Genomic DNA, 15,454 nt, shown 5'->3' on the forward strand with positions numbered 1-15,454 from the left:
CAGAATTAATTAAGCATTTCTGCAAAGATGAATTAGTGTGTCTTTGAGAGCTAGGGAAATAAACTATTTCCTTCATGATAACCAGAGTTCCTGAAATATCCTTTTGTCTAACTGGTGAGGGACACACTGCACCCATCCCAGGGGTGTCAGCCAGATAGCAGTCAGTGTCTGCTGCCTCAGAGCCGAGTCTTCCAGAAGACAAGCAATGAAAGGACTCAAGGACATCGTGAAAGCAGCCTGTCCAGGAACGCAGAAGTTATTACGTAGTGTACTACTAAAACAGAAGTGCTCCGAGGCTAGGGAGCACCGTACGGCTCATACTGGGGAGGATCAGTCAGAGAGGGAGTGATTGTTTTAAGAGTTAAATTTAGGATGCTGAACACTGACCCCAGGTGATTGGCCAGGGAATTACTAGGAGGAATAAAGAAGCACATCTGGATTAGAGTCCATCCGAGGAGAGACTGTTGAGAGCAAAAGAATTGGTTACAAAAAGCAGACAAAATGGATCTTTTTCCCTAAGAACACGTCATGTGCTTGATGCACAAGACTGCCATTTGTAACTGCTTCTAACAATGCCAGCCTCAGCTGGACAGAGTTTACCGCTCCAGCTTGCTGCTTCTTGGGGCTCCTCTGGGGCTGGGGTCCCTCTGCCTCCGCGTGTCTAAGTGCTTTAGAACCATGACACAGGTTCCCCTGCCAGCAGCACGCAGCCGATTTTAATTTCGTCCTTGTCCAAGACCAAGCTTTGTGCTCATCTTTATCATATTGAAAAAACTACAATGCTGAGCTGGTTTTACTGCCTCAGGCAAAATGTTAAAATACATTCCATTTTAAGGTAGGTCATCACAGATAAAATATAAAGTGTATATATGTGAGCTGGCCTAAATAGTGCTGCTTTACATGGACAACTTTGTTTATTCCAGATACACCAGTGATAGAGATCTGTTGTGGAAACTTCCTTCCAGTCCATGGAACTGGACTGGAGAGGCTCCCCAGTGAATGGCATAAAAGTTCCGGCTGACAGCTGTTAATATTAATTTTTCACTGTTTATAATAACAAATGAATTTAGGTCAATAACTAAAGATTATTTGACTCCGTAATATTCAGAAGTTTTTTTCTAATCTGATCTTACTCTTTTCACAGTTTTCTTTTAATGACTATCTAAACTAGCTCAAAGGTGCAGAAGCAAGTAATTTTCCCTGATCTGTCAGGAGTCTTGGTATTTTATACTTGCTTATAATTTTTTCAAAATGGGTTAGGTAAGGGAAAAAGAACTTTTTCAGAAACATATTTTATTGCTTTCAAATTGCTAACCTAGAGGCTTTTTCCTACTCACAATAAAAGCTATAAAAAGCCATCCTAATGTGTTTTTCGCTGTGATTTTGCTGTATAAACATGATTGCATGAGGCAAAACCAACAGTTCCCACAGTGTATGGTGAAAAGTGCTGATCTTGTGTTCTTACTGCAGCTTAATGAAATGATTAGAAACCCAGGAGAAGGGCATTTCTGGCAGGTGGACCACATCAAGCCCGTGTCAGGTGGAGGAGGACAGTGCTCTCTGGACAACCTGCAGACGCTGTGCACAGTGTGTCACAGAGAGGTGAGTGAGGCTCTACAGACCCATGTGACTTCTTCCTGGGCCAGCAAATAGAAAAGTGTGTTTACAGGTGTGGGAGACAGAGTGGATGAATCTGTATCCCTTGTCTGGGTTCCAAGATGCCTTTATTCCCTTTATCACCTGAGTTTCCTCTCGAGGCTGTTGTAAGTTCTCAGTCCCAGACAGAAGAGAAGCTGCTTTCCTTTGCATTCATTCTAGGACAGGAGATCGTCACCACCACCTAGAAGAAAATGAATGTAACTTACACAGTGTTGAAGAGACCCATCAACCTAGAAGACTGGTGAACTGGAGCAGTGACGTGTGTTTGCATTTGCAGCTAAGGCTGTCCTGACATGTCAGAGAACATTAATAAATTCCTTCTAGGACCAACTCCGTTCAACATGCAGACATTACACTCTTGGCCAAAGTGCAAAATCTGTTATCCTTGGCACATTTTTGAGCAGTTACCTGTTGCTTAAAACAGGAGGGAAAAATATGACAACATTATTTACCAACTAGGATGAATTTTTAACAGGCCGTCTAGCAAAAGGATCTACTGATTAAAATTTTCTTAAGGAAAGAAGCATACAGGGGCGCCTGGGTGGCTCAGTCAGTTAAGCGTCTGCCTTTGGCTCAGGTCATGATCCCAGGGTCCTGGGATCAAGCCCCGCATTGGGCTCCCTGCTCAGCAAGGAGCCTACTTCTCCCTCTCCCTCTGCCTGCCTGTCTGCCCAGTTGTGATCTCTCTCTCTCGGTGTTAAATAAATAAATAAAATCTTAAAAAAAAAAAAAAAGAAAGAAAGAAAGAAGCATACATTCAATATGCAACTTTGGATCTAACTTTTTTTCCAGTTGTGGCAGGATTTAAGTATTTTCCCATATTCCCATGATAAGCATTCATGTTTATCATCCCAAATAGCTACACATTATTGAGTCTATGTCTGCTATAGTTTATTTAGCCATTCCCATACTAATGAACATTGAAGTGGTTTTCATTTCCTGTTTACATACTGTTCTTTCCATTTTGAAGTTGTTCCTTAAGATAGATCCTCAGATGTAAAATCACAGAGTCAAGTGTTTGACCGTAGGAATTTATCTCCAAGCAGTTTTCCAAAGGACAATGTTCTGCTCCTCTCCCCCCGGGGGACGAGAGTGCCCATTTAACTGAGCTCATCAGTGTTCATGTGCCAGGAGAAGGGCCTGCCACTATTTTGTTTACCAAAGATACTGAGGTTTTTAAAAATGCTCATCAGTGGTATTTACACTTTCAAAACCTGTTCAGATCCTTTGCCAGTGTTCATATTGTATAAGCACTCAGCCTTATTTTAATATTTTAGGTTCCTCAGTTTCTTCACAAATATAATTCTTACATAAATGGGATCCTGTAATAGGGTTTTTTATTTTTAGTTTTAATCCTCTTTTCTCTCCCCACCCCTTCTACCTGGATAACTTCACACATACATGAACTTCAACTGGGAAAAAAAGTCATCTGATTTCTCTGCTGTGAAAATTACTAGCACATTCAAGACCTATAAGAGAATTAAGATATAACAAAAAGAAAATCCACCCCTTCTGTAATCACTTTTTTAGATTCTCATGAGAAATTCTATTTGTGGAAATAGCAGAAGAATTCAGTTTTGATCTACCTCATTTTGTTTTTCTGCATTGGCTTGGGAATGGCTTCTGAGCCCACAGAATGGGAAGCTGGTAGGCCTTACAGGCACTGCACTATGAGAAATCGCGAGACACCTCATGTATGCCCTCCCTTAGATGAGGAGAATCAGGGCCTACTGTAGTCCCCGAATGAGGCATTCACAGTCTCACTGGGGAGTAAGTCATTCCCCAAAGCATCTGGTCCTAAGTGAACGTAGGACCTCAGGGCACTTACCAGAGCTACTGGGGTCCTCTGCTTGTGGCGTGGTGTCCCCTTTGAGGGCAAAGCAATGGGAAGTGGGCATGGTGATAATGTAGATTTTTCCGGACTAAAGAAATACAAAAAGTTTTTGAGATTCTGAAACCAGTACTCTTTTCCTAACAGGTGTACATTTGTGTATTTTTTAACTTTTAGAGAACTACCAGGCAAGCTAAGGAAAGAAGCCAGGGGAGAAGACAATCTCTAGCATCAAAGCATGGATCAGACATCACAAGATTTTTGGTGAAGAAATGAAGTATAAAAATTTTTGAGTGGATGACAAATGGTTTACATGTGGAGGAACTGAAACCTTTTTTTTCATGTTTCTCAGATTGAGTGAACATTTTGAGAGCAAAAAATCAAGAATTCAACTTTCTCTCTCATATTATATGCTTTTAGTGTCCAATACCTTTTGAAAGTACTTAACACAAACTGAGATACAATACTAAATATTTCTGTGATCTTCTTGATTTCAGGCAGGCTCTCAATTATGTTTCAGTAAGGTTTTGTTAAGCTTTCATTTCCCCCTGCAGTACCTTAATCATGGTATTATGTATAGACTGTATTTGAAAAATACACTCTCAGTGACTTGGAAAATGCTCAGTATTGCTTCTGAACTGCTGTGTGGAGATGCAGAACACTGGAAAACTGCAAGGGAAATTTCGGAGGCAAATCATTCAGGAATTCGGGGTCAAGCATGACCTTCCTGGTTAGTATGCAAGAGAGACTCTTGTTCTCTGACTGCCTCCAAAATGGGCTTCGGGTACACATTTTGAGTGTCGCCCTATTTGTTTTATTTCTTAGCAGATTGTTTTTATTGAAAAGATGCTTCTGAAAATAAGCTAATTGGACCTATGGTGTTGATAGACGATTTGGGGTTCTAGATAGCAAGTAATTGTTAAAACTATTTAAAACTGAAAACATAAAATGTAAAATGTCACTTACTTAAACTTCATTTTTCCGTTAGTGTGTTAGTTTATGTTAATGCATAAAACTAGGTTCACAGTCCAAGCGCCCTTTGTCTCCTGGTTATCATTTTGTTTTTAAAATCCCGGTCTTATTAGAAGTATATTCCTGGTACCTCTTTAAAAAGGAATGAGGATGATAAAACACTTATACTAAAGCATGATCAGATGGAGATAAAGGTTTAAAAAATACAATGATAATACTAATATGTCACTGACATTCAAAAATAAAAGCATGACAATGAAAACCAGGGTACAGTCCTACAAAATGTCAAAGTCATGAGAGGAAAGAGAACTACACAAAATACAGGTCCAAGCAAGAATTACATTCACGAAAGGCCTATTTGTAAACACTGGATGTAAATTTCATTTATTTATTTGAGCACTTTACAATTTTCATTAGTAACTGATGCTCTACAATGTGTAGAGGACTTGTTTTTAGAAAGACTATCCAATCATGAATTATCCTTCCAGAGTTCTTAAGGTTTATAACTATTTTATTGCATGAGATCAAATAGTGTTGTTTATTTTATAAATTAGGCCAGGCTTTCTTTTGCCTCCTTTCTGCTTTGCTGGCCAGGCTCTTTGCAGTTTTCTGCCTCATTGCCAGGGTTACCTAGGATTCCTCACGGCTGAGAGCTGAGAAATCAGCTGAGAGCTGAGAAACCGGCAGGCTGCTTTTCCTCCAGCATGGGGTGCTTGCAAGTGAGACTTAGGTCTAAGTAAGTAGTTCAGGTGTCAGTGGCAGTTACCGCTTTAGATTAAACTAAGGTGGCAGTTCTAGGAATAAAGTTCTCAGATATAATAAAGGAATGATGTTTGAGATTAAATGACCCATGTGCCAGATTTCAAAATCCCAAACCAAATAAAAATACCGTAAAAGCATCAAAAAGAATAAATTACTTAGGAATACATTTAGCTAAAGAGGTGAAAGATATGTACACTGAAACTACCAGACTTTGATGAAAAAAAAAACTGAAAAAGATACAAATGGAAAGATATTCCATATTCATGGATGGGAAAAATTTATATTCTAAGAAAGTACATACTACCCAAAGAAATCTATAGATGCAGTATAATCCCTATCAATATTCCAGTGGCATCTTTCATAGAAATAGAAAAAGAAATTCTAAAATTTGCTCGGAACCACAAAACTCAAAATAGCAAAGCAATCTTGAGAGAGAAGAACAAAGCTGGAGGAATCAGGCTTCCAGGTTCAAACTATATTACAAAGCTATAGTAATCAAAACATTATGGCATAGCTAAAAACAAACCCATAGATCAATAGAAGAGCATAGAGAGCCCAATAAAACTATGCCTATATCTTCAACTGATTTTTTTTTTTAAGATTTATTTATTTTATTTTAGAGACAGAGCACAAGGGGAAGGGCAGAAAGAGAGAGAGAATCCTCAAGCAGACTTCCAGCTCAAAGCCCGACACCAGGCTGGATCTCACAAACCTGAGCCGAAACCAAGAATCAGCCACTTAACCAACTGAGACACTCAGGTGTGCCCCTCTTTCCTAATTTATTTATTTTATTTTAGAGAGAGAGAGTCAACTGATTTTCAACAAACGAGCCAAGAATATGTAATGGAGAAAGGATAGTCTCTTCAATAAATGGTGATGGGAAAACTGGACAGCCACATGCAAAAGAATGAAACTGGACCCCCTACTTTGTAGCATATACACAAATCAATTCAAAATTGAATAAAGACTTGAAACAATAGAACTCCTCAAAGAAAACAGGGAAGATTTAGGTCCGAGATGGTGGCTAGGAAGACCTTTAACTTACCTCTTTCCACAGACACACCAAATCTATACCTACATATAGAGCAGTTCCTCCTAAAGAAGAACTGAGGACTGATTGAACAGCTTCTGTACAACAGAGGATAGAGAGACCACATAGAGAATAGCAGGAGAAACAGAGACACGGTAACAACAGGAAACCCAACGCTGAGGTAAACTGCAGTGGGAAGGGATGGCACAGAGGGACTCATGCACAGATTCACCCATGCTGGGGCATGGAAAAAAGCAGCAGTTCAAAAGGCAACTACACTACCAGTGAACCAACCCTAGAGCATTCAACAGTGAAGGAACTGCTGGAACTTTCTCCAGACTCAGAGGTGCTAGTGAGTACCATTGTTTACATTCATCCTTCACCTTGATGGCACAGATGGGCTCAAGGTCCCAGCACTCTAGCCAGCCTGCTGCATTAGCAAACACCAGGGCCCTAGCCCACACCAGCCTGACATCTCCCCAAGGCGGCCCCTGCACACATGCCTGCCCAACCTCCAGTTGTCCCACCAAGGTGAGCCCAACACAGTGCACACCCGGTCATTCCTTTAGTGTGCCCATTACAGCTGCAGCCAACTTACCAAGATAATACAGGCACAAAACACTCCAAGACACCCCAGGCCTCCAACTGTTTTAGCTGCAGCCAACTCACCAGGGCACCCCTTGTGTGAGGCCACACCCACTACAGCTGGAACCATCCCTCCAGGATTCTCCAAGCACAGAATGCCCTGGGACCACCCAACACATGCCCACTTCAGTTCCAGCTACCCCACCAGGGCACCCCTTTATGGAGCACCCGTCCATGCCTGCTTCATCTCCAGCCATCTTACCAGAGTGGCCCTAGGGTAGGCTGCCCAAGGAATTCTCAGGCCACACCCCTTACAGCTCTAACCAGCCAGCCAAAACCACGAGACATACAGTCTACACCAGGGATATTCCTATACAAGTCCTGTCATCCAGAATGGGAGAGGTAGCTGTTTTGCCTAAGTGAAAAGAAAGTAAAACAAAATGAAGACAGAGGAATATCCTCCAAACAAAAAAAAATGAGACAAAACTTGAGGAAAAAACTAATTGAAATGGTGATCACCAGTCTATGATAAGAAGTTAAAAGTAATGGTCAAAAAGATGCTTGTCAGACTTGAGAGAAGAGTGGATGAAAGATGGAAGTATCACAATTCCACATTTCAAGATATACTACAAAGCTCTAGTAATCAAAACAATATGGACTGACACAGAAATAGACACATAAATCAACAGAACAGAGAGCCCAGAAATAAACCTACACATATATGGTCAATTAATCTATGACAAAGGAGGCAAGAATGTGCAATGAGGAAAAGGCAGTCTCTTTAATAAATGGTGTTGGGGAAACTGGACCACTTTCTTATACCATACACAAAAATAACTCATAATGGATTAAAGACTGAAATGAGAGATCTGAAACCATTAAAATCCTAGAAGAGAACACAGGCTGTTATTTTTTTGACATTAGCCATAGCAACATTTTTCTAGATCTGTCTCCTAAGGCAAGAGAAACAAAAGCAAAAGTAAACTAGTGGGACTACATCAAAATAAAAAAGCTTCTGCACAGCAAAATCATCAACAAAACTAAAAGGCAAACTATAGAATGGGACAATATTTGCAGATAACCTATCCTATAGGGGTTAATATCCAAAATATATAAACAACTCCTATAACTCAACATCAAAAGAATAATCCAATAAAAAAATTACTTGATTACTTGAATAGACATTTTTCCAAAGAAAATATACAGATGGCAAATAGATATATGAAAAGATGCTCATTACTAATCATCAGGGAAAAGCAAATCAAATGGCTAATATAAAAAACACACAAAATAACAAGGGTTGACAAGGATGTAGAGAAAAAGGAACTTCATGCTCTGTTGGTGAGAAGGCAAATTGGTACATTCTCTAGGGAAAACTGTATGGAGGTTTTTTTGGAAAATTAAAAATGGAAATAATATATGATTCAGTGATTCCAGTGCTGGGTGTTTACCCAAAGAAAATGAAAACACGAATTTGAAAAGATATATGTACCCCTATGTTTACTGCATTATTTATAATAGCCAAGATATGGAAGCAGCCCAAGTAGCCATCAGTATATGAATGGATAAAGAAGATATATATAGGGGCGCCTGGGTGGCTCAGTTGTTAAGCATCTGCCTTCAGCTCAGGTCGTGGTCCCAGGGTCCTGGGATCAAGCCCCACATTAGGCTCCCTGCTCAGCAGGGAGCCTCCTTCTCCCTCTGCCTGCTGCTCCCCTGGTCGTGCTTGCCCTCTCTCTGTGTCAAATAAATCTTAAAAAAAAAAAAAAAAAAAGAATATATACACACACACACACACACACACACACACACACACACATAATGGAATATTACTCAGACATAAAAGAAGAATGAAACTTTACCATTCCTGACAATATGGATGGACATAGAAGACATTATGCTACATGAAATAAGTCAGAAAAAAGACAAACACCATATATTTTCACTTATATGTGAAATCTAAAAAAAACAAAAGCAGAAACAGACTCTTAAATACAAAGAACTAACTGATGGCTGCCTAAGGGGAAGAGAGAGGCAAAGCAGGTGAGGGTGTTTTCCACTTACAATAAGTTACAGAGATGGAAAATACAGCACAGGGAATACTGTCAATAATAATGTAATAATTTTGTATAATGAAAGATAGTGACTACACTTACTGTGGTGTACACTGAATAAGGTATTGAACTGATGAATCACTATGTTGTACAGTTCAAACTAATATAACATATGTCAACTGTACTTCCAAAAAAGTAGAGAGTGAGCCCCTTGATAGCAGTCTTGGCTGCAGTCTTTTGGATTTGACATCAATAGCAACAAAAGCAAAAATAAACAGGTGGGACTATATTAAACTTAAAAGCTTCTATAAAGTAAGGAAACTATAAGCAAAATGAACAGACAACCTCCACAAAGAAAGAAAATATTTGCAAACATACTCAATAAGAGGTTAATATCCAAAATATATAAGGAACTCTTACAACTTAATAGTAAAAAAACCCAATTTAAAAATGGGCAAAGGACCTGAATAGACATTTTTCTAAAGAATGCATAAAATGGCCAGTATCACTAATCATCAAGGAAATGCAAATCAAGACCACAATGAGATACCACCTTGCACTGGTCAGACTAACTACTATCAAGACAGAGATAATAAATGCTGGTGAAGATATGGAGAAAAAGAAACCCTTAGGCAATACTGGTGGGGATGTAAATTGGTAAATTTCCACTATGGAAAATGTGTTGGGGGCGCCTGGGTGGCTCAGTCAGTTAAGTGGCTGCCTTTGGCTCAGGTCATGATCCCAGGGTCCTGGGATCAAGCCCCGCATCCAGCTCCCGGCTCAGCAGGAAGCCTGCTTCTCCCTCTCCCACTCCCCCTACTTGTATTCCCTTTCTCGCTGTGTCTCTCTCTGTCAAATAAATAAAATCTTTTTTTCTTGAAAAAAAAAAAAGAAAAAAAATGTGTTGGTTCCTCAAGAAATTTAAAACAGAACTACCATATGAGACCACAATCACACTACTCCATATATACCCAAAGTGAATGAAACCACTATCTCAAACTGGTATCTGTACACATTCCTTGCAGCTTTATTCACAATAGTCAAGGTATGGAAACAACCTAAGTGTCTGTTGACAGATGAATGGCTAAAGAAAGTGTAGTAGGTGTCTACAATCAATATTATTCAGTTTTTAAAAAGACAGAAATCTTGGTGGGGTTCCAAGATGGCAGCATAGGAAGATATCCTGAGCTCACCTCCTCCCATGGACACACCAAAGTTACAGATACATATAGACTAATTCTCTCTGAAAAAGATCTCTAAAGACTTACAGAACAGCTGTTCTACAACACAGGGCAGAAAAAAGAGAGAAACCCACCTACAAACTGGTGGGAGGGGCAGAGAAGTGCTCTTGCCAGGAATCCTACCTCCAGCACATCAACCCACAAGAGGGAGGGATATCACAAACTCACAGGTCCACTGTGAGGAACAAGGGGTTTGAGCTCCACATCAGACACCCCACCCATGGGACTTGCACTGAAAAGAAAAGCCCCCAAAACAACTGCCATTGAAATCAGCAGAGCTAACATCCAGGAGAGCCAGAAGACTATAGGAAACTGAGATTCTGCTTTTCAAGGGCTGACACACAGACTCCCTTGCTACAAGTCCCAGTGCAGAAGCAGTAGTTTGAGAAGCTGGGCTCTGTGTGAGGGAAGTTCATTTATTAGTCTCAGGGAGTATACCAGAAGGGCAGGGGGTTGAGTATAGATCTCTGCAGAGAGAGGTGCTGACAGGTGAATTTTAATTTTCTCTCCTTCCTTGCTAGCCCTGTGCTGGACAGTGCCAATTTTGGTGCTCATAATCTTCCTCATTAGTGCCACTTCCTCCTTAATGTGGTCCCCCAATGTCCTGCAGCCCTGCCCTACCAGACCCAGCCCAATGCTTATCCACCATGCCTCCACCCTGTGAGATCTGACAAGTGGACTCCAACCACAACAGTGCTCATCCATTAGGGCCCCCAGCCCACCAGATCCAGTAGAAGTCTTATCCAAACCCCACACAACTCCATGGTGGCCCCTGCCTTGCCATATCCAGTGGATAAACACTCCCCAGTCTGGTGCTTATCCACCATGACCTACAGCTGGCAAGACCCAAAAAGTGAACACACTCTGCACAGGCAATACTCCTTGAGCATCTGGCAATGGCTCAGGGTGCAGGGTGGGGTTGTATCTCTGGGCTCCACAGGACTCAAATATTCAAGAGAGACAAGAGCTTGGCAGGCTTCCACCCCAGGGTATTACACAAACAACAGAATGCAACACATCCCCAGTCTTCCAATGAGTAACCCTTCCAAATCTGGAAGACAGAACTGCTTCCCTGAATATATAGAAATAAATGCAGAGAGCCAGACACAATTAGGAGGCAGGGGAAGATGATCCAAATGAAAGAAACAAGACAAAACCTCAGAAAAATACATTAACGAAATGGAGATAAGCAATCTACCTGATAAAGACTTCAAAGGAATGGGCATAAAAGCTGTTCACTAAACTCAGGAGAAAAATGAATGAACACCATGAAATCTTCAACAAGACAGAAATATAAGAAATGTACACACATAAGTTACAGAGCTAAAGAATATAATACCCAAACTAGAGGGGTTCAACAACAGACTGGATGAAGCAGAAGAACTGATTGGCAAACTGGAAGAAAAAGCAATGGAAATCAGACTGGACAGAGCAGCAAAAAGAAAAATAATTTTTTAAAAAGGAAGATTCTTTATGGGAACATTAGGACAACATCAAGTAGAATACACATTCACATTATAGGGTTCCCAGAGGGAGAAGAGAGAATGGACCAAAAAAATTTTTGAAGAAAGCTGAAAAGTTTCCTAATTTGGGGAATGAAACAGGCATCCAGGTCCAGGAAGTCCAAAGACTCCCAAATAAAATGAACCGCAAGAGATCCGCACCAAGACACATAATTGTAACAGCAAAAGGTAAAGACAATCTGAAAAGCAGCAAGAGGAAAACAACTTATCACGTATCAGCGTATTTCTCAGCAAAAACTTGGAGGCCAAGAGAGTGGCATGACATAGTCAAAGTGCTGAAAGGAAAAAATTTCCAATCAAGAACTCTAACCCAGCATGGTTATTCAGAAATGAAGGAGAGATCAAGAGTTTTCCAGGGGCGCTTGGGTGGCTCAGTCAGTTGAGCATCCAACTCTTCATCTCAGCTCAGGTCTTGATTGTGGGGTCCTGAGTTCAAGCCTCATGTTGGGCTCCATGCCAGGCGTGGAGCCTACTTAAAAAAAAAAAAAGTTTTCCAGAAAAGCAAAAGCTGAAGGGGTTTATCGCCACTAAACTGGCCTTACAAGAAATGTTACAGGGAATTCTTTGAGCTGAAAAGAAATACAAAACATACAAAAGTAAAAATCTCACTGGAAAAAATAAATATATAGTAAAGGTAATGGATCAATCACTTATAAAGCAAGTGTGAATGTTAAAAACCAAGAGTAGTAAATTTAAACTACAATAATTAGGTAAGGGATACATAAAATAAAAATCTGTAAAATGTGACATCAAAAATATGAATCATTGGAGTGACTGAGTAAAAATATAATGGTTTGGAATGTATTCAAACTTCAGTTGCTAAAGAATAAAACCAACTGTTATATACATAGGATCCTGTGTGAGACTCACAGTAACCACAGGCAAAAACTCATAGGTAAATGCACAAAAGAAAATGAAGATTCTAAACATCACATCACGCTAAAGAAAGCCATCAAACCACAAGGCAAGAAAGAAAAAAAAGGGAGAGTGAAGAACTATTAAAAAGCCAGAAAACAAAAACAAAATGGCACTTCACAAACTGGCAATAGGTACATACTTACCAATAATTCTTTTAAATGTAAATGGATTAAACTCTCCAATCAAAAAACACAGAATGGCTCAGTGAATAAAAATACAAGACCTATCAATATGCTGCCTAAAAGAGACTTCAGAAGACAGACATTAAGACTGAAAGTGAAGAGATGGAGAAAGATATTCCATGCAAATGGAAATGAAAAGAAAGCTCATGCAGCTATACTCAGACAAAATAGACTTTAAAACAAAGACTGTAATAAAGACAAAGAAGGGCATTTCATAATGATAAAGAGGTCAATCCATCAAGAAGATACAATGTTTACACACACACATACACACACCCCATAGGATCACCAAAATATATCAAGCAAAAATTAACATACCCGAAAGAAAAATTGACAACAATGCAAAAATAGTAGGGGATGTTAACATCCCACTTACATGAGTGAATAAATTAACCAGACAGAAAATCAATAAGGAAATATCAACCATAAATGGCACATAAGAACAAATGTACTTAACAATATATACAGACCAGTCCATCCAAAAGCAGCAGAATACACATTCTTCTCAAGTGCACATGGAACATTCTCCAGGAGAGATCACATATTAGGCCACAAAGAAACACTGCAATAAATTTAGGAAGATTGAAATCATAAGCACCATCTTTTCTGACCATAATGGTATGAAACCAATCAAGTACAAAAATAAAATTGGAAAAAAACACCAAAATGTGGAGATTAAACAACACACTACTGAACAACCAGTGAGTCACTGAAAAAAAATCAAAGAATTTCTTTTTAAATAATGACAATTTAAAACAGAAATAGGACATGCCAAAATCTATGGGGTGTAGCAAAAGCAGATCTAAGAGGGAAGTTCATAGCAATACAGTCTTACCTGAAGAAGCAAGAAAAATTTCAAAAAATAAAAAAAAATCTAACTGTACACAAAAAGGAACTTGAAAAATAAGAACATAAAACTTAAAGTAGTAGAAAGAAGGAATTAAAGATCAGAGTGGAAACAAATAAAATAGAAACTTAAAAAAAAATAGAAAATATCAATGAAGGGGCACCTGGGTGGCTCAGTTGGTTGGGCCTCTGACCCTTGATTTTGGCTTTGGTCATGACCTCAGGGTCTTGGCGTCAATCCCCGCTTCGGGATCCATGCTTAGTGAGGCATCTGCTCTTTCTCCTTCTCCCTCTGCCCCTCATACAGCTTAACCTAAAATAAATAACTCTTAAAAAACAGAAAATATCAATGAAACTAAGAGATGGTTCTTTGTAAAGATAAACAAAATTCACAAACCTTTACCTATAGTAACCAACACAAAAAAGGAGGGGTCAAATAAAATCAGAAATGAAAGAGGAGAAGTTATAACTAATACCACAAAATACAAAGGATCATAAAAGACTACTATGAACAATTACATACCATTAAACTGGACAACCTAAAAGAAAGGGAAAAATTCCCAGAAACATGCAATCTTCTAAGACTAAATCATGAAGAAATAGAACATTTGAATAGACTGATTACTAGTAATGAAATTGAGTAAGTAATCAAAAACCTGCCCCAAAAAACAATAGTCCAGGACCACATGGCTTCACTGGTGAATGCTACCAAACAAAGAAGATTCAATAGCTGTCCTTCTCCAAGTCATCCAAACAACAAAGAGGAGAGGCGGGAATGCTCTCCAACTCATTTTATGAGGCAAGCATTACCCTGATATTAAAACCAGAGAAAAACAACACCAAAAAAAAAAAAAAATTACATGCCAATATTCTTAATGAACATTAATGCAAAAATACTCAACAAAATATTAGCAAAAAGAATTGAACAATATATTAAAAGGATTATACACCATGATTCAGTGGGATTTATTCCAAGGATGCAAGGCAGGTTCAACATCTGCAAATTTTTTGACATTACACACCACATTAACCAAATGAAGGACAAAAATCATATGATCATCTCAATAGATGCAGAAAAAGCATTTAACAAAATTCAACATTCATTTATGATAAAAACTCAAGAACATGGGGATAGAGGGAATATACCTCAATATAAGAAAGGCTATATGAGACAAAACCACAGCTAACTTTATACTCATTGGTGAAAGCTGAAAGATTTTCCTCTAAGATCAGGAATGAGACAAGGATGCTTACTCTTGCCACTTTTATGCAACATATTTTAATTCCTAGCTACAGTGATTAGATAAGAAAAAGAAAAGTCATCCAAATTAGAAAGGAAGAAGTAAAACTGTCAGTATTTGTAGATGACATGATACTCTAAATAGAAAACCCTAAAGACTCCACTAAAATACTGTTATAACTAATGAATGAATTCAGTAAAGTTGCAGGATACAAAATCATTATACAGAAATCAGTGGTGTTTCTAAACAATAATAACCTACTAACAGAAAGAGAAATTAAGGAAATGATCGCATGTCCAATTTCATCAAAAAGAATAAAATACATAGCAATAAATTTAACCAAGGAGGTGAAAAACCTATACACTGAAAACTATAAGATACTGAAGAAGAAGGAACAAATAAATTGAAAGATATTCTGTACTCATGGATTGGAAGAATCAATATTGTTAAAATGTCTATACTACCCAAAGCAATCCCTGTAAAAATTCCAGTAGCATTTTTCACAGAACAAATCAATCAAGAATTCGTGGGGAACCATGAAAGATCCCCAATAGCCAAAGCAATCTTGAGAAACAAGAACAAACATGGAGGTATCACACACCCTAACTTG

At 38.9% G+C, this 15,454-nt stretch overlaps 1 protein-coding gene and 1 long non-coding RNA gene across 12 annotated transcripts in view; one reads left to right on the plus strand and one right to left on the minus strand.

Moving 5' to 3' along the window:
- Window positions 1-10,661, plus strand: part of ZRANB3 (zinc finger RANBP2-type containing 3) — a 289,657-nt gene extending 278,996 nt beyond the window's left edge. For 10 of the 11 annotated variants that reach the window (XM_081814552.1, XM_081814545.1, XM_081814546.1 and 7 more), the window contains 2 exons: window positions 1,471-1,602; window positions 3,668-4,477. In XM_081814552.1, the coding sequence (XP_081670678.1) occupies window positions 1,471-1,602; window positions 3,668-3,766 (231 nt within the window). In that variant the 3' untranslated portion in view covers window positions 3,767-4,477. Of the gene's footprint in view, window positions 1-1,470; window positions 1,603-3,667; window positions 4,478-5,844 lie in introns of those variants that run through there. The other variant, XM_081814547.1, reaches the window with a different exon arrangement.
- On the minus strand, window positions 1,601-13,915 carry LOC145720570 (uncharacterized). The gene is made up of 3 exons (XR_014143637.1): window positions 13,228-13,915; window positions 3,488-3,581; window positions 1,601-1,840 (listed from the first exon to the last, which is right to left on the minus strand). It is a non-coding gene; the product is annotated as an uncharacterized LOC145720570 (long non-coding RNA).
- Window positions 13,916-15,454: the final 1,539 nt, after the last annotated feature.

The sequence above is a fragment of the Leptonychotes weddellii genome, chromosome 3, assembly GCF_054177405.1.
Source record: "Leptonychotes weddellii isolate Sample4059 chromosome 3, ASM5417740v2, whole genome shotgun sequence".
Classification (NCBI taxonomy): domain Eukaryota; kingdom Metazoa; phylum Chordata; class Mammalia; order Carnivora; family Phocidae; genus Leptonychotes; species Leptonychotes weddellii.